This window comes from Sminthopsis crassicaudata, chromosome 2 (assembly GCF_048593235.1).
Source record: "Sminthopsis crassicaudata isolate SCR6 chromosome 2, ASM4859323v1, whole genome shotgun sequence".
In the NCBI taxonomy this organism is placed as follows: Eukaryota; Metazoa; Chordata; class Mammalia; order Dasyuromorphia; family Dasyuridae; genus Sminthopsis; species Sminthopsis crassicaudata.
The window spans coordinates 464,622,456-464,642,496 of record NC_133618.1 but is presented as its reverse complement, the minus strand read 5'-3'; the positions used below and the strand labels follow the sequence as shown (position 1 = coordinate 464,642,496).

At 35.4% G+C, this 20,041-nt stretch overlaps 1 protein-coding gene across 1 annotated transcript; it reads right to left on the bottom strand.

Annotated features, from left to right (window-relative positions):
• Positions 1–3,081: 3,081 nt before the first annotated feature.
• Positions 3,082–18,170, bottom strand: LOC141552911 (olfactory receptor 1L4-like). Its single transcript, XM_074284827.1, has 2 exons — positions 18,146–18,170; positions 3,082–4,037 (listed from the first exon to the last, which is right to left on the bottom strand). The coding sequence occupies exons 1-2, from the start codon at positions 18,168–18,170 to the stop codon at positions 3,082–3,084; spliced, it is 981 nt and encodes a 326-aa protein (XP_074140928.1).
• Between the last annotated feature and the right edge of the window lie 1,871 nt (positions 18,171–20,041).

Below are 20,041 nucleotides of genomic sequence, written 5' to 3'. Positions count from 1 at the left end.
AGTTCCAGATTGCTCTCCAAAATGGCCGGATTCTTTCACAACTCCACCAACAATATATTAGTGTCCCGGTTTTCCCACATCCCCTCCAATATTCATCATTATTTGTTCCTGTCATCTTAGCCAATCTGAGGTGTATAGTGGTATCTCAGAGTTGTCTTAATTTGCATTTCTCTGATCAGTAGTGATTTGGAACACTCTTTCATATGAGTGGATATAATTTCAATTTCATTATCTGAGAATTGTCTGTTCATATCTTTTGACCATTTATCAATTGGAGAATGGTTTGATTCCTTATAAATTAGGATCAATTCTCTATATATTTTGGAAATGAGACCTTTATCAGAACCTTTAACTATAAAAATATTTTCCCAATTTGTTACTTCCCTTCTAATCTTGTTTGCATTAGTATTGTTTGTACAGAAACTTTTTAGTTTGATGTAATCAAAGTCTTCTATTTTGTGATCAATTATGATGTCTAGTTCTCCTCTGGTCATACATTCCTTCCTCCTCCACAGGTCTAAGAGGTAGACTATTCTCTGTTCCTCTAATCTATTTATGATCTCATTCTTTATGCCTAAATCATGGACCCATTTTGATCTTATCTTGGTATATGGTGTTAAGTGTGGGTCCATATCTAATTTCTGGCATACTGATTTCCAGTTTTCCCAACAGTTTTTTCCAAATAATGCATTTTTATCCCTAATGTTGGTATCTTTGGGTTTATCAAACCCAAATTGCTATATTTTGCTATATTTTTATATTATTATAAATTTTATATTATTATAAATTGCTATATTGCTATAGTTGTACCCTTTTTTGTCCTTTGTACCTAATCTATTTGACTGATCAACTGGTCTATTTCTTAGCCAATACCAAATAGTTTTGGTGACTGCTGCTATATAATATAGTTTTAGATCAGGTATACCTAGACCACCTTCATCTGACTTTTTTTTCATTAATTCCCTTGAAATTCTCGACCTTTTATTCTTCCATATGAACTTTGTTGTTATTTTTTCTAGGTCATTAAAATAGTTTCTTGGGAGTCTGATTGGTATAGCACTAAATAAATAGATTAGTTTGGGGAGTATTGTCATCTTTATTATATTCGCTCGGCCTATCCAAGAGCACTGGATGTCTTTCCAATTATTTAAATCTGACTTTATTTTTGTGGCAAGTGTTTTGTAATTTTGCTCATATAATTCCTGACTTTTCTTTGGTAGATGGATTACCAAATATTTTATACTCTCAACATTTGTTTGGAATGGAATTTCTTTTTGTATCTCTTGCTGTTGCATTTTGTTGGTGATGTATAAAAATGCTGAGGATTTATGTGGATTTATTTTGTATCCAGCAACTTTGCTAAAGTTGTGAATTATTTCTAATAACTTTTTGTTAGAATATCTTGGGTTTTCTAAGTATACCATCGTATCATCTGCAAAGAGTGACAGTTTGATTTCCTCATTACCTACTCTTATTCCTTTAATCTCTTTCTTGACTCTTATTGCCAAGGCTAACATTTCTAATACAATATTGAGTAGTAATGGTGATAGTGGGCAACCTCGTTTCACTCCTGATCTTACTGGGAAAGGTTCCAGTTTATCTCCATTGCATATTATGCTTACTGACAGTCGTAAATATATGCTCCTGATTATTCTAAGGAATAGTCCATTTATTCCTATACTCTCAAGCATTTTTAGCAGGAATGGATGATTAACAGAATTTCCTGAAGAATACTTACTTATTGAGAAAACTCTGCCTTCTTTTTCTGGGCCTTCTCTTTTTCTCAATAGGTTTGGAGCTCTGCTAGGGTGACTGTTTTTTTTTTTCCTTTGTTTGTTTGTTTTGTTTTGTTTTTTGTTTTTTTCTGAGGCAATTGGGATTATGTGATTTGCCCAGGATCACACTGCTAGGAAGTGTTAAGTGACTGAGGCCAGATTTGAACTCAGGTCCTCCTGACTTCAGAGGTGCTGCTCTATCCACTGTACTATCTAGCTGCCCCCTAGGATGACTATTTTGATTTATTTGAGACAGAAAATTATCTTTGTAGCAGATGGAGAATTTTCCTAGACCATCACAACAACTTACATAGTATATACCCTCTCCTCACAGAATATCTTAAGGAGAAGACAGGTTTATGCTTCTGATAAGGACCACTTAGTAACAGAATTGCAATTAAGGCTTATGAAACCTAGAACAAGCACTACAAGATGCAGCCAGAGAAGGATATTGAGAGAGAGAGAAACCAGAGAAACATTCTGGGAAAGGGATAGAAACTAGACTTATGATTTCATTTATATAGGGAAGTTTCAGGTGAGAAAACTTTTTCCATTAGTATGGGTCATCTCTTTCTCTGCAATTTATAATCTTAAAGAATTACTTAGAGCAATGAGGAATTAAGGCTCCTCAGGGGCCACACAATCAGTATATATGGAGGCCAACTTAAATAGTATAAGTTTTCCTGTTTTAGAGGACAGCTCTCTATTCACTATGTCATGCTGCTGGAAGCAGGAAGGTGGAAACATGTCAGAGTTTCCCTAACTTCTTATTTTAACTAATTATTCTTGCTAAATAAGTTATGAAGGATGAATCCTGTCAAAAGTATTTAAATTTTGAGGCTCTGGGATAAAACCCCAGTTTTCCTACCCTTAATTATAGTGTTTCTTTACTGTGTTCCTTGCAAGGACCAGGTGCTATTCAATATGTGAGAAATAAATTAATTGATGAAATTAGAGCTGACCTTTGGCACATTTGTGAATTTGGTAGAGTTTGTCTTTGGTGGCTATCCATAATATCACCAAATATATAGAACTCCTTGCTTACTCTTATCCTCCTTAGTATATGTCTGCTCTTTCCACCATAAAACAATAATTAGTTCTGTGACATTGGAAAGTCTCCCTTTTGTGGGCTTCAACTGCCTCATCTGGGTGATGAAATGATTGGATCTTTGATGATCTCTAAGGTCTCTTTAAGTTTTCACACTTTATGTTATAATATTTTCTATTTTGTTTCCTTCTCTAACATTCTTATGTTCTAAACATCCTTCCACTTTTAGCATCTATGTATTTCTGATACCATGAATTTTTAGACCTTGATTCTATCCTTCAACTTCCCCATGCCCTGTTTCATGTCCTTATTCCTTAGGCTGTAAATAAAGGGGTTCACCATGGGGGTGACTACTGTGTACATGACTGTGGCCACTCTATCCTTGACCACAGAATAGCTGGACAGAGGCCGGAAATAGACATAGATAGCGCTTCCATAAAATAATATCACAATGGTGAGGTGGGAGCCACAAGTGGAGAAGGTCTTCCATTTTCCCGATGCAGAGGGAATTTTGAGAATGGCAACAATGATCCTCAGGTAGGAGAAGATTATGCATAAGAAGGGGGTCACAATAACAGCCAGTGTCTCTGTCATGACCACAACCTGACTAGAAGAAGTATCAGAACAAGAAAGCTTCAGCACTGGCTGTGTGTCACAGAAGAAGTGTTTGATGACGTGGGAGGCACAGAATGACAGACGGGACATGAGCAAAACACGTAAAAGAGCATGGAGGTGTGAGATTACACAGGAAGCCACTGCCAAAATGACACACCGTCTGTGACTCATGATCATAGAATACTGTAAAGGATTGCAGATGGCTATCAAGCGGTCAATAGCCATGGAGGCTAGAAGATAACTATCTGTGTTTACAAAAGCTATGAAGAAGTACATCTGCACTAGACAGCCTATATAGGAGATGGTTTTTGTCTCTGATAGGAAATTCACCAACATCTTGGGGATAATGACAGAGGTAAAGCAGATATCAATGAAGGACAAGATGCTCAAGAAGAAATACATTGGGGTATGAAGCCTTGAGTCTAAACGGATGACTACTATGATCAGCAAGTTCCCAAAGAGGGTGACCAGATACATAGTAAGGAATATGATGAAGAGTGGCTCCTGTAACTGAGGATTTGAGGAGAGTCCTAAGAGGATGAATCCAGAGGTGCTACTGCTGCCCCAGCTTCTATTGTCATTCTTTTCCTCCAGGATGTCTGGAATTTTCAGAGAAGATTTAATATATTAATGAAGCTCAGTTTAATTGAAAAATAAGAATGTGCTAAGGGTAGCTTTAAAAGTTTTAACATTAACTTTTAATAAGTTTAATCTTATTGCAATTTATAAAACTTAATAAAAGTCTATTAGAACTTAAATTGTACTAAGACTCTTGGGAATCCAAAATTTAAGGTTTGTGCAATACTTTTCCAAACACTTTTCAAAACAGTTCTGAGCCAGATAATGCAAACAGAATTCTCTCAGTTTATAAATCTGAAATTTGAGGATCAGATAGATGAAGTGACCAGTTTAAGGCCACAAGCTAATAAAGGCAGGGAACAAAACTTGAAACCCAGATTTTCTGAATCCAATACATGTTCTTTTTCAATAAATAATTTTATTATTTCATTCCATATAAGTAGAGGCAATGACAAGAGGGATCTTTCCATTTTAACAGGTTAGCTGATGGAATGGGGAAAGTACTAGCCGTGAGTTGGAACTCCTGGTTTATTGCTATGCATTGGCTGTGTGATGTTGGGAAAATCATTTGATATCTGAATTCATGTCCAGTCTATAAAATAACAGTTATCCCTATGTCAGAGTGTTGTTTTGAACATCAAATAACATAATGTAAGCAAAGCATTTTAAATATTGATAGATTGTTAGAGCTTAATATTCATCTTGTCTAGTTCGTTAATTTTACAGTTGAAGAAACTGAGGCTCTGGGAAGTTTGAGTGACTTAGTCAATGTTATATAGCTATTTAGTGGCTGATAAAGTCAATAGTGCATAATATCAAAGTCTTAAAGTCCAAAAGAATATAGCCATAATGCTGGTATTTCTAGGACCTGTATGGCAGACACAGAAGGATTCTGGTTGGTTTGGGACATCCTATGAAATTACACCTAACTCTGAAAAGCCATTGATCAACACAGACCTGCTGAGGAAAACTACACTGTTACATAGATACTTGACAAACGAATGACAAACGAAATTTTCTAATGTTACAGTTCATCATCTCCTCAAACATTGAATTCTGAGGATGATAAAAATAGACCACTTAGCATAGAAGATTCATAGAATGTTACCCCACAAACAAGTGTAAAACCTAGAATGTCAGAGATAAAAGAAACTTTAGAACAAAGAACATTTTAGAGCTGGAAGAGACACTATAAAAATAAGATGTTAAAGTTGCAAGGGAACTCAGAACATGAGTGTGCTTGTATATAATATGTCAGAGCTTGATGAAAATCAGAACTTATTTTATAACATAGGGTATTAGAATACTCGACTTTTTTTTCCTAGTACAATTCTCAAAATGTCTTGATAAAGGATTGCAAAGAGATGATCACTATTAAGAACCACTGTGGAGTTTCTCAGGAACATGGGGATTAAATTACTCTTTGGATAGGGTTAATAAAGTGATAAATAAAGAGAGCTCTGTAAGATATGACCAGGATCATCATAGCAAACATTTGTATAATGCTTCCAGGTTTACAAAGTGCTTTATACATATTTTCTGATCTGATCTTTACAACATCTCAGTGAGACAGTTGCTGTTTAATCCTCTCATTTTACAAATAAGGAAAAAGCAATTAAGGGTTTAAGTGACTTGCAGGGATTCTGAGAAGATGGTAAAGTAGGTCAGAAAATTTCAAGCTCTCTAAATTTTGTTCATGAACAGAACTAATTTATACCTCACAATAAACATAAGTCTACAAAAACCAAAAAAGATTTGGACAGAACAGAACATCCTAGGACTGAAGAGAAAGACCTGAAAATCTAGAAGATCACCCACTCCTGAGGTTTAACTGCTGTGAAGTATCAACACCTTTAGGCTAGCAGGAAAGGCTAGTTAAGTTCCACTGGAGTCTCAATCCTAACTAACTAACTTTAACCTCCCAAACAGCCTAAGAAGCTGAGGGCTCGAGTCCAGCAAGACTGACTGAGAGAATCTAGGCTGATTACAAATGCCAGGTCCAGCTGTGTTGTAGAGGTGCTGCCCTGGGTAAGAAGGAAATAGCATATCTAATAAATGCAGAAACAATGGGGCAAGCTTGCCTGGGTGCAGGCACTAATAGGTAGTTGGAGCTTTTGGTTTGTGGTTCTAGGTCAAAGAGGAGAGCTGAAATGAATCTAGAGTCACCATGCCATGATTAATGGGGATTACATTAATAGTTTTTACTTTAAAAATTTCTTCTTTGAACCCAACCCAAGAAAGAACCCAACCATAGAAACTTACTTTGGGAATAGGGAAGACCAGGGTTCATCTTCAGAGGAGGACACTGAAGTAAAAGCCTCTTCTACCCTAATAGTAACATTATGGCTACCTGCCCAGAAAGAATTTATAGAAGAACTCAAAAAGATTTCAAAAATCAGATGAAAGATGGAGGAAAAAACAAACAAACAAAAAATAACTGTCCAAAAAAACCAAGAAGATTATGGGGGGAAAAGTTAACCAACTAGAAAAGGAGATACAGAATCTTAAAGAAGAAAATAATTCTTTGAAAATTAGATGTGGTTGAGGGGGCGGAGCCAAGATGGCGGAGAAGAAACACACGACTCAGTGAACGTCCTCACTCCCTCACAACCAATTAGATAAATTAAGTCTCAGAATTAGCTCAGGACTGACAGATACCACAAGGACTGGAAGCACGACTTACCAGCTGAAGAGAATCTGGAGTTTCAACAGGAAAGGTCAGTTCTCAGGGGAGGAATAAGAAAGACCAGCACAGACGGTGGGGTAGGGGCACACTGCGCCCACTGCGCTGGGAGGGGCTCTGGGATCAGAGAAGCCACTGAGGTAAAGGAATCTGGCACAGGCTGTTAGCTCTTCTCTGCTAATTATTTAGCAGTTCAGAAGAGAAAGCCAAAATATTTTAAAACTCAGATTAGATTCCCCCCACCCACCCACCCTGGGGGTGACTCGGCAGACTCGGCACCAGGGGGTGTGGCCTCAGCTACCTCCTGAGAATAGTTAAGAGACTGACAAGTGGGTGGATACGGCCCAAGGCAACACACACTGCCTAGCTTAGCTGGAGGGAGTGGAACTCAGCTCCAGGAAGTCCCAGAGAAGCGGAACCTTTGAACTAGGGACCGCGGTTTCTGGCAGACACTTCCAGTTTGAGCGCAGGGGCTTCTCACGTCACCTGCTGCAGACACCCACTCCCCACCCGGACACATAGACTGGGCTTCCTGCAGTCTTCACTATTCTACGCCCTCGAAGCACAGTAGTGCTAATCACCTCTGAGGCGCTTCCAGGGAGGGGGTGGGGAACTCTCTCCCAGAGCTCTCTCTTAGGGCGGGCGCAGGGGCCGCTGCATCCATCCGGTCTGGGAGGAAGCTGGTAAAGAAGTAAATAATTTCCTACCCCAGGGACAGACCCCAAAACATTTTTTAAGTATGAGCAAAAAAGCTAGAAAAACTATAGATTCCTTCTATACAGAGAAAGAGCGGGTATCCAACCCCGAGGAAGTTAACAGCAAAGATTCAGAAGATAACAACCTAAAGGGGAACGATTCCTGCCCCCCATCACATAACTCTCTCCTAGAAGAAGCTCTTAAGAAATTGAGGGAGATCGAAGAAAAATGGGGAAAGGAAAGAGAAGTTATGATAGAGAATAACAATGTCCTGAAATTGGAGTTGGAAAAAATAAAGAATTCACAGGAGATGCAGGGAAACAAAATTAGTGAATTAGAAAAGGTTAAAAAAACACAGGAAAGTAGGATTTCTGAATTGGAAAAGATAAAAAAGTCTCAAGAAAATAGAATTTCTGAATTGGAAAAAGAAAATAATTCTCAAAAAAAAAAATTAGGGAAATGGAAAAAAATTCAATAGAGCAAAATAACTCATTTAAAAACGAAATTGGGCATTTACAAAAAGAACTAAAAACTGTGAAAGAAGAAAATAACTCCTTAAAAGTCAGGATGGAACAAATAGAAATGAATGATTCACAGAGAACCCAAGAATCAGTCAAACAAAACAAAAAAAATGAGAAGCTGGAGAACAACGTCAAATACTTACTGGGAAAATCTATAGACCTGGAAAATAGATCTAGGAGAGATAATCTGCGGATTATTGGACTTCCAGAAAACTATGACCAAAAAAAGAGCCTAGATTCTATTTTACAGGAAATTATCAAAGAGAACTGCCCAGAGATAATAGAAACAGAAGGGAAAGTAGATGTGGAAAGAATTCATCGAACTCCTTCTGAAATAGACCCTAAAAAAAGAACACCACGGAATATTGTGGCTAAGCTGCAGAATTACCACACAAAGGAGAAAATCCTGCAAGCAGCTAGAAAAAAACAATTTAAATACCAAGGTGCCACAATAAGGGTCACCCAAGATCTGGCTGCCTCCACATTAAAAGATAGAAGGGCCTGGAACCTGATATTCCGAAAGGCAAAAGATCAAGGACTGCAACCGAGAATGAACTACCCAGCTAAGTTTAGCATCTTTTTCCATGGAAGAAGATGGTCATTCAATGAAACAGAGGAATTCTATATGTTTCTAAGAAAAAAACCAGACTTAAACAAAAAATTTGATCTACATCCACAAGACTGAAGAGAAACAGAAAAAGGTACACAGAAACCTTGAGAACTGTAACTCTGTTGTGGGTATATAAAAAATACTCAAGGATAATTTGATTTTACTGATATAAAAGAAAAAAAGGGGGGTGTAGTAAAGGGAAGGAGGTCGGTTCAGAAAAAGGGGAAGGAGTGATAAAAAGAGGGAAACTACATCCCAGGAAGAGACATAGAAAATACACCATATCTGAGGGAACTTAGTGAGGGGGAGAATCATTGTGTGAATCTTACTCTCATCAGAAGAGGCTCAAAGAGTAAATAATTAACATATTTGTTTTTCAGAGAATTTTCTCTCACCTCATTAAAAGGGGGGAGAGGAAAAGGGAAAAGGAAAAGGAGAATAAGTGAAGGGACTTGGAGGGAGGGGGGAGGGATCCAAAAAAAAAAGAGGGAGGGTTGTGCGGCACAAGGCGGGGTCTGTAAATTAAATATCGGGGAGGGGGATCAGGGGGGTCAAGGGAAAAAAGCATAAGCTGGGGATAATACGATGGCAGGAAATACAGAATTAGTAATTTTAACTGTAAATGTAAATGGGATGAACGATCCCATCAAACGGAGACGGATAGTAGATTGGATCAAAAAGCAGAACCCTACAATATGTTGCCTACAGGAAACACACTTAAAGCAGGGAGATACATACAGAGTAAAGGTAAAAGGTTGGAACAGAGCCTATTATGCTTCAGGTAAAGCCAAAAAAGCAGGGGTAGCTATCCTTATCTCAGATCAAGCAAAAGCAGAAGTAGATCTTGTTAAAAAAGATAAGGAAGGAAACTATATCCTGCTGAAAGGTAGCATAAATAATGAAGCCATATCAATACTAAACATATATGCACCAAGTGGTATAGCATCTAACTTTCTAAAGGAAAAGTTAAGAGAGTTGCAAGAAGAAATAGACAGTAAAACTATAATAGTGGGAGATCTCAACCTTGCACTCTCAGATTTAGACAAATCAAACCACAAAACAAACAAGAAAGAAATTAAAAAAGTAAATAGAACATTAGAAAAACTAGGTATGATAGACCTTTGGAGAAAACTGAATGGCAATAGGAAGGAATATACTTTCTTCTCAGCAGTTCATGGATCCTATACAAAAATTGACCATATACTAGGACATAAAGATCTCAAAATTAAATGTAGGAAGGCAGAAATAATAAATGCCTTCTTCTCAGATCACAATGCAATAAAAGCTACATTCAGTAAAAAGTTAGGGGTAAATAGACCAAAAAGTAATTGGAAACTGAATAATCTCATCTTAAAGAATGACTGGGTGAAAGAGCAAATTATAGAAACAATTAATAATTTCACCCAAGATAATGATAATGATGAGACATCATATCAAAATCTTTGGGATGCAGCTAAAGCAGTAATAAGGGGAAATTTTATATCTTTAGAGGCTTATTTGAAGAAAATTGAGAAAGAGAAGATTAACGAATTGGGCTTACAACTTAAAAGGCTAGAAAAAGACCAAATTGTAAACCCCCAACCAAAAATTAAACTCGAAATACAAAAATTAAAAGGAGAAATCAATAAAATTGAAAGTAAAAAAACTATTGAATTAATAAATAAAACCAAGAGTTGGTTTTATGAAAAAGCCAATAAAATAGATAAACCTTTGGTAAATTTGATCAAAAAAAAGAAAGACGAAAATCAAATTGATAGTCTTACAAATGAAAAGGGGGATCTTTCCACCAATGAAGAGGAAATTAGAGAAATAATAAGGAGTTACTTTGCCCAACTTTATGCCAATAAATTTGATAACTTAAGTGAAATGGATGACTTCCTCCAAAAATATAGGCTCCCTAGATTAACAGAGGAGGAGATAAATTGCTTAAATAGTCCCATTTCAGAAAAAGAAATAGAACAAGCTATTAATCAACTCCCCAGGAAAAAATCCCCAGGGCCAGATGGATTCACATGTGAATTCTACCAAACATTTAAAGAACAATTAGCCCCAATGTTATATAAATTATTTGAAAAAATAGGGGATGAAGGAGTCCTACCAAATTCCTTTTATGACACAGACATGGTACTGATACCTAAACCTGGTAGATCGAAAACTGAGAAAGAAAATTATAGACCAATCTCCTTAATGAATATTGATGCTAAAATCTTAAATAAGATATTAGCAAAAAGACTTCAGAAAATTATCTCCAAGATAATACACTATGATCAAGTAGGATTTATTCCAGGAATGCAGGGCTGGTTTAATATTAGGAAAACTATTAATATAATTGACCATATTAATAATCAAATTAATAAGAACCATATGATCATCTCAATAGATGCAGAAAAAGCATTTGACAAAATCCAACATCCATTCCTACTAAAAACTCTTGAGAGTATAGGAATAAATGGATTATTCCTTAGAATAATCAGGAGTATATATTTAAGACCGTCAGTAAGCATAATATGCAATAGAAATAAACTGCAACCTTTCCCAGTAAGATCAGGAGTGAAACAAGGTTGCCCACTATCACCATTACTATTCAATATAGTACTAGAAACGCTAGCCTCGGCAATAAGAGCCGAGAAAGAGATTCAAGGAATTAGAGTAGGAAATGAGGAAATTAAACTATCACTTTTTGCAGATGACATGATGGTATACTTAGAGAACCCCAAAGACTCTGCTAAAAAGCTACTAGAAATAATTCAAAATTTCAGCAAAGTGGCAGGATACAAAATAAATCCACATAAATCCTCGGCATTTTTATATATCACTAACAAAATGCAACAGCAAGAGATACAAAGAGAAATTCCATTCCAAACAAATGTTGAGAGTATAAAATATTTGGGAATCCATCTACCAAAGAAAAGTCAGGAATTATATGAGAAAAATTACAAAACACTTGCCACAAAAATAAAATCAGATTTAAATAATTGGAAAGACATTCAGTGCTCTTGGATAGGCCGAGCGAATATAATAAAGATGACAATACTCCCCAAACTAATCTATTTATTTAGTGCTATACCAATCAGACTCCCAAGAAACTATTTTAATGACCTAGAAAAAATAACAACAAAATTCATATGGAAGAATAAAAGGTCAAGAATTGCAAGGGAACTAATGAAAAAAAACTCAGAGGAAGGTGGTCTAAGTGTACCTGATCTAAAGCTATATTATATAGCAGCAGTCACCAAAACCATTTGGTATTGGCTAAGAAATAGACCGGTAGATCAGTGGAACAGATTAGATACAAAGGACAAAAAAGGGTACATCTATAGCAATCTAATCTTTGACAAACCCAAAGATTCCAACATTAGGGATAAAAATTCATTATTCGGAAAAAACTGTTGGGAAAACTGGAAATTAGTATGGCAGAAATTAGATATGGATCCACACTTAACACCATATACCAAGATAAGATCAAAATGGGTCCATGATTTAGGCATAAAGAGGGAGATAATAAATAGATTAGAGGAACAGAGGATAATCTACCTCTCAGACTTGTGGAGGAGGAAGGAATTTATGACCAGAGGAGAACTAGAGATCATTATTGATCACAAAATAGAAGATTTTGATTACATCAAACTAAAAAGTTTCTGTACAAATAATACTAATGCAAACAAGATTAGAAGGGAAGTAACAAATTGGGAAAATATTTTTAAAAACAAAGGTTCTGACAAAGGTCTCATTTCCAAAATATATAGAGAACTGACCCTAATTTATAAGAAACCGAACCATTCTCCAATTGATAAATGGTCAAAGGATATGAACAGACAATTCTCAGAGGAAGAAATTGAAACTATATCCACTCACATGAAAGAGTGTTCCAAATCACTACTGATCAGAGAAATGCAAATTAAGACCACTCTGAGATACCACTACACACCTGTCAGATTGGCTAAGATGACAGGAACAAATAATGACAAATGTTGGAGGGGATGTGGGGAAATTGGGACACTGATACATTGCTGGTGGAGTTGTGAAAGAATCCAGCCATTCTGGAGAGCAATCTGGAATTATGCCCAAAAAGTTATCAAACTGTGCATACCCTTTGACCCAACAGCGCTACTACTGGGATTATATCCCAAAGAAATACTAAAGAGCGGAAAGAGACATATATGTGCCAAAATGTTTGTGGCAGCTCTTTTTGTTGTAGCTAGAAACTGGAAGATGAATGGATGTCCATCAGTTGGAGAATGGTTGGGTAAATTGTGGTATATGAAGGTTATGGAATATTATTGCTCTGTAAGAAATGACCAGCAGGAGGAATACAGAGAGGCCTGGAGAGACTTAGGTCAACTGATGCTGAGTGAAATGAGCAGAACCAGAAGATCACTGTATACTTCAACAACAATACTGTATGAGGATGTATTCTGATGGAAGTGGAAATCTTCAACATAAAGAAGATCCAACTCACTTCCAGTTGATCAATGATGGACAGAAATAACTATACCCAGAGAAGGAACACTGGAAAGCGAATGTAAATTGTTAGCACTAATATCTGTCTGCCCAGGTTGCATGTACCTTCGGACTCTAATGTTTATTGTGCAACAAGAAAATGATATTCACACACATGTATTGTACCTAGACTATATTGTAACACATGTAAAATGTATGGTATTACCTGTCGTCGGGGGGAGGGAATAGAGGGAGGGGGGGCAATTTGGAAAAATGAATACAAGGGATAATATTATAAAATATATATATAATAATAATAAAAAAAAAAAAAAAAAAAAAAAAGAAAATTAGATGTGGTTAAGGGGAGGCCTACAAGAGTAAAGCTACAAGAGACCAAGAAATAACAAAACAAAGTATAAAGAATAAAAAAAATAACAGAATATGAAACATTTTGTAAGAAAAACAACAAATCTGAAAAACAGATCGAGAAAATAGAATAATAAGCTTACTTGAAAATTGTGACTAAAAAATAATCAAAGAAAATTGTCTTGGAGTGATAGAAGGCAAAGTAGATATAGAAAAAATTCACCAATCACAACCTCAAAGAGATTCTTTGTGGAAAACACAAAGGAATATTATTACCAAATTTCAAAATCCCCAGATCAAATAGAAAATTTTGCAGGAAAGAAAAAAAAATCAAATATACTGGAGCTACAGTTGGAATTGTATAGGATTTATCAGCAGTTACAAGGAAAGACTGGAATATCCTAGGATAATATATACTGGGAATCAAAAGAAGTCGGCCTGTAGTCAAAAATATCGTGTTCAACAAAACTATTCATATTGATTGAAAAAAATTGTCATTCAACAAATTTGCAGGCTTTCAACACTTTATGTCAACTAAACCTGAAATTAATAGAAAATTTAATATATATGATCCAACATCAAAGATAAATGCCAATAAACAATGTGGAAAAATGTTTTATGTTTTTTACATGAAAATGTATATGATGTGCTTAAGAATGACATCAGTTAATTGGATAACATTACAGAAACACTGAGTCAGAGTTAAGTATGATCTGACTCAAAAAAGGAAAATGGACTAGGAAAAGATAAAAATAGTAATTATGTTATACAAATGAGGTATAGAGGAAGAATCAACACAGAGGCATTAGAGGGCATAAGAGGCCTCATATTTATGAAATGGGTTTGGGAATGGGTTAAATAGGGAACACCAAATATATATGTACACAAACATATACATATATACATATACATACATATAGGTATATGTGGAATATATACATGTGTATGTAAGGAACACTATACATATATATATATGTGTGTGTGTGTGTATGTGTGTGTGTGTGTATATATATATATATATAATATATATATATATATGGATAGATAGATATGAAATATACATTTATGTGTATGTGTGTATATATGTTTGTATCTGTAGTGTTCCTTGTTTAGCCCATAAAGAGTTAATATAAAGAAATAAAGGGGAAAGGAGTAGAATAAGATGGGGTATAGAAAGATGTGTAGATTTATGGAAGTAAGACAAGATATGAAAATTAATGGGAAAGGAATAAAGTAGGGGAGCAGAAGATGAGGGAGAAATCCATGGGTAAGGGAAGATTAAATAATAGCAAGGCAAGTTAAGAGTAGAATTAAAGTAGAAGAGTTGATAGGAATAGGAAATAAGAGATATAAACAAACATTATAACAAGGATCAAGAGTAGAAATTATTAGAAAAAAAAAAAGTAAACCTATCTAGTAATCACTGATCTCAAAGTCAGACTTAAAGATTCATATAAGAGAAATCTACATTACACATCAGCTACATTAATATTATTTTAGAGGCATGTTTACATATACATTTTTGCATGTACAAATGCATATGTATATGCGTGTCTGCACATGTAGGTATATATGCATCTATGAATTACAGATATGCATGCATGTGGATGTGGGTGTGAATATATATACACATATACTTATATATGCATATATATAAGGATGTGTGGGTATAAATATATCTATGATTAATTGTAGCCTACTTGGAGGAAGTGGGAGGGATGGAAGTGGAAAAAAAGAATAAAGCAAAATGTGCACAGCAGAGAACAAAAGAATAACCTATAAGAAAGCAAAGAAAAGATGGACAGTCATGGATATAAATTTCTATTATTATATACACTTTCTTGAAATGAAAATTTATTAAATATTAAATATTTTGAATCCTCTTTGGTGTTCTATGGGGCACATGACAATTTTTCTTTTCCTTTTCTCTCATTTTCTATTTTGTTCTTTCTTATTTTACATTTTGTTTAATAATTTTTTAAAAAGAGAACGAAATTCAAAAACTAAAAATAAAAAAAATTATTCTGAAGAAGATAATGATGAACTATCCCAAGAGGTCATTGTATTTATACAGAAACTATCTGGTCTTAGAACTAGGAAGACCTGGATTTAAGTCCCAACTCTAATACCTACCGGCTATATGACTTTAGGTGTGTCACTTACCTTCTCATTGTTCTAGAGCAAAACTTCCTAAATTGTGAGTTGCAGTGACATATTGGATCACATAATTGAATGTGGGATTTACAGAATCCTTATCTATTGCCAATAAATGTTTGATTTGCATACCTATTTTATATATCTAGATAACTGGGATCACATAAAAATTCCTTGGATGAAAAGGGGTTACAACTGGAAAAAGTTTAAGTTCTGCTTTAGACCAACAGTGCTATGCTTAAATAAAAATGGCAGCCATTAAACTGCACACAAGGATCACTATAGGTCTTGTATTGACTTTGAAAGTCATCTACCAACATTATTTATGTTATATTGTGTTTCTTCTTATTTTGCTAAATGTTTTCCATTGATAGGGTTGGGAGAAATAATACAGCCCAGAGGCTGTATGTTTGACATCTCTGCTCTAGACAACTTTCTAAGACTTAAGTTGCAAACCTAAGTTGAGAGAGGGAATTTTCTCATTGGGAGTTCCTTATACCAATAAAATAATAAACCTAGTTCCTATCTCTACCCTTATTTATAGAAGACAGAAACAGGTAAATAATGAGGGTGAGTACAAAAGAATGTTCCTAGAATAATTCCAGGTATACTAATGCCCAGACTACAGTGAGAGTTGATGAGTGTTAAGTACAATAAAAAAAATACTTTAAAAAGCTATTTGGAAAATTAGAGAAGAATCAAAGAAGGTATAGGAATGTTCTTTGAGGGGGACAAGATGATGACAATGGAAGATGATTTAAAGAATGAATGACATCAACTCTCATTTTGTTTCAATTTTCCCCACAAGGAGAAAATCTTTGGATTTAAAAGTACAAAAGAAATGATTAGTAAGGAGTGGAAAGCAAAAATGAGTAAGGTTATGGCAAAATTGCAATTAGCTGCCTTCAATGAGTCTCTCTCCAATCTTGCAAAAGGTATATACTAGAGAATAGAAAGAATATGTAAGTATAATTGGTGAGTTCTTGTAAAAATTTTTTTTTAAATCATAAAGGAGAACTGCTACAGGATTGGCAAATAATCTCAATTCTCAATAAAGGGCTAAGGGTTTCATTGGCAAAAAATTAATTTGTATCATTGGAATAACTATAGAGCATATTAAAGATAGACTGATTACTCAAAGTAGGGACAGCTTCATCAAAACCAATTCATGGTAACCTAATCTTTCCTTTTTGATAAGCTAACTGGATAGTAGAATATTGTAGCTGCAGGATGCAAAGATTTTAGCATGGCGTTTGACAAATGTTCCCATTCTTCCTCTTTTTTATGAGTAAGTTGGATATAGGATTTATATTATAGTGCATTTATGTGGATTTAAAACTGCTGAATGCACTCAAATATTGGTCATTAAATACACTCATCACATTTTTATCAAGAAAGCCAGAGAAGGTAAACTTGTCAAGTTCTCAAATTACACAAATCTGAGGGACCTAACATAAAATCCCCATGCCACCCACATTTTTTTAAACAAGGAAGACCCAAATAAGATGAAATAAATAGGGACAAATTAATGTTATATTATTGGGTTAAAATGACTACATAATATTGGATTGCGGAGCAGCTAGATGACATCATTCAGATCTGGTGATTTCAGCACTAGGTCTGAAATCAGGAGGTCTCATTTCCAAGAGTCCAAATCATACTCAGATACTTACTAGCTATGTTACTCTGGGCAAGTCACTTAACCCTGTTTGCCTCAGTTCCTCAACAACAACAACAACAAAATGATCTAGAGAAAGAAATGGCAAACTAATATATATCTTGGTCAATAAAATCCCAAATGGAATCATAAAAAATTGGGATGAATAACAAAAAATATCAGATTGAGGAAGTTTCACTATTCTTTAATTCTTGAGGGAAAGATCTGGGAAAAAAGAAAAAAAAGATTTGGATTTTAGAGAACTGTGAGTTGGAATCACTAGAAAAATCATTGGAAAGCATAATGTTAATAGAATGAGAAGATAGGTAAAAATGTTACATTCATAAGTATCCAGAGCAAGAGGTGTGTGTGAGTGTGGGGGGGTGTTGTATGTTTTATGTGCATGTGCACCTTCACACATAAGGGTGTGAATTTGACTGTCCTCTGGCCTGATCATACTTAATCTTGAACACTCTGTTTAGTTTTGGCCACCATATTTTTGAAATAGTAATACTTAACATTTATATAGCATTTTAAGATTTGCAAAGCACTTTAAGAATCTGTCATTTTATCCTCACAAAAATCCGGGGAGATAGATACTTTATAAATGAGAAAATTGAGGTAGACAGGCTTTAAGTAATTTTCCCAGGATCAGATACCTAGTAAATGTCTGAGGCAAGATTTGAACTCAGATCTTCAGAACCTGAGTTCCAATGCTCTAGCTATTTCAAGAACACAATTAGATTGGAGTGCTTTGAGAACACACACACATACAAACACACACACACACACACACACACACACACACACACACACACCATAGAACTTCATCTCCAAGAAGGTCTTTATGTAAATATTACATCACAACTATGATCCAGTTTAGAGGATTTTGCTTAATGACGTAGAGGTGTTATGGAAAGGACACTCCCAACATGCCCTATGGGAGTCATCTGAGAGAAATGAGTATCTAACTGTAATAGATATTAAATCTCAACACTTACCTGTAAGTTTAGGTCTGGATGCCATATGTTCACAGATGGATTTCAGAATTTTTCTGTGAGATCTGAGGATCATAGAATGATGCTGTCCCAAGGAAGACAAATTAATGTGAACCATCATCTCCAGTATAGGGGACATAGGTGAGAGAAAGGGAGAAAGATAGAGGGAGAGGAAAAGAAGGGAGAGAGAAAAAGAAAATAAGGTAGAAAAGAGAGAGGGAAATGGGAAAGGGAAGAGAAATAAAGAGAGCATGTAAAACAAGGAAGGAAAGGAGAGGGAGCAGAAAGTGTGAGAGGAAAAATGGGGTAGGTGAGAAAGGAATAAAGGAAAAGGATGGAAAAATAGGAGGGGGGACAGGGAAACAGCAAAGAAAAAAGGGGAAGAAAAAAAGTAGATTTACACCGAGGAAAAATTAGATGAATGTGAGAAGGGGAAAACATGAAGAGAAAGAAAAGTAGAGAAAAAAGAGGGAAATAGAGAAGAGAAAGGAGAAGGACAAAGGAAGACAGAAATAGGGAGAGAGGGAATAGGTGAAGGAAAGATAAACCAGCAGAAAGACAAGGAGAGGGAGAAAAAGAGATGAGGAAGAAAAGAAGGGGGAAATGAGAAGGAAAGGGAGAAAGAGGAAGAGATAAATTAGTCCATTTTTCAATAGTGTTTTAAAGTATGCAAAATATCTTCTAATCACACTGTGATGTAGGTATTGCAGTTATTAGAATTCCTACTTTATGTATAAAGAAACTGAAGATTCAAGTAACTTGCCAAACTTCACATAGTTGCTAAGAAAGTGTGTGAACTAGGACTCATAGGATGATAATGTTACTGGAAGAAAACAGAGTCTGTCTAATCAAGACCCCTTTTTCACAAATTGAAACATTAGAAGAAGAGATCAGAGAAAGAGGAAAATAGATTTAAAAAGGAAAAGAAGAAAGGAGAGGCATAGAATAGAGTAAAATAGAAAGAGGGATAGAGGGCAAGAGAGAAAAGATCAAAGGGATGGGGAAGGAGAGAAGAGAGAAATGAGGAAGAGGAGAAGTTAGGGAAGAGAAAAAACAAAGATGAAGAAAAGAGAGAAGAGAAAGGAGGGGAGAAAAAATAGATAAGGAAAAAATACTTATGGAGAAAGGCATGGAAGGGTAAAAAAAAGTATCCATTTCTCCATATATGTAACTGACTCATCCAATGTTGATAAAATAGGTTAATGGAGTTGGAAAGGGAACTGGCATGGAAATCAGATCTGACTCCAGTTTGAGTTTTGGCTCTGCCATCAATCTGGATGGCCCTGGACAAGTTCCATTCCTTTTTCCTCTATAAAATGGGGGAGATGTTAAACTATATGTCCTCAAGCCTATGACATATTATTTATTTTTTGTCATTTTGTCAAGAAAGGGACTCTGGAAATAAACAGGGGCAGGGTGGAAACAGAATAATAGGAGAAAAATCAGAGATATGGAAATGAAGGCATAGAAGCAGAGCACTGAGCTTAACAAGGATCAAATGGAAAAGGGCATGGGCATTTAGAGTTCAGAAAGTCATACCAGAGACTGTCTCCAATCCAGGAAATATGGGCTGTGATTAGCTTGGACTCTGTCATGTTTTCATGAACATATAATTGACTGACCTGCAGATACTTTGCATGGGAGCGTCTTTATTCAAGTGATTTCTGCCCCTCTTACTTTGCTAATTGAGTCTGATGTTGTGAATCAACCCTAAGAAACAAAACAAGAGAATAAAGAGGTGAAGTAGAATATATAACATTTAAGGAAGCTATCTGCCCCCTGACTTTTCTGCACACAAATGTCTTAATTCTTGGATTCTCTTTGTATCCTTAACTGTACACATATATTCTATCCATGTACACATTGTATTCCCACATTTGATCTATTTCTGTTACCAAT

Bases quoted from the DNA above. Each gene is read 5' to 3' on its own strand.
- LOC141552911 (XM_074284827.1), bottom strand. From the start codon at position 18,170: ATGGCATCCAGACCTAAACTTACAG. The intron at 4,038-18,145 runs GTAAGTGTTGAG...TGAAAATTCCAG, and splicing joins ATCCAGACCTAAACTTACAG to ACATCCTGGAGGAAAAGAAT.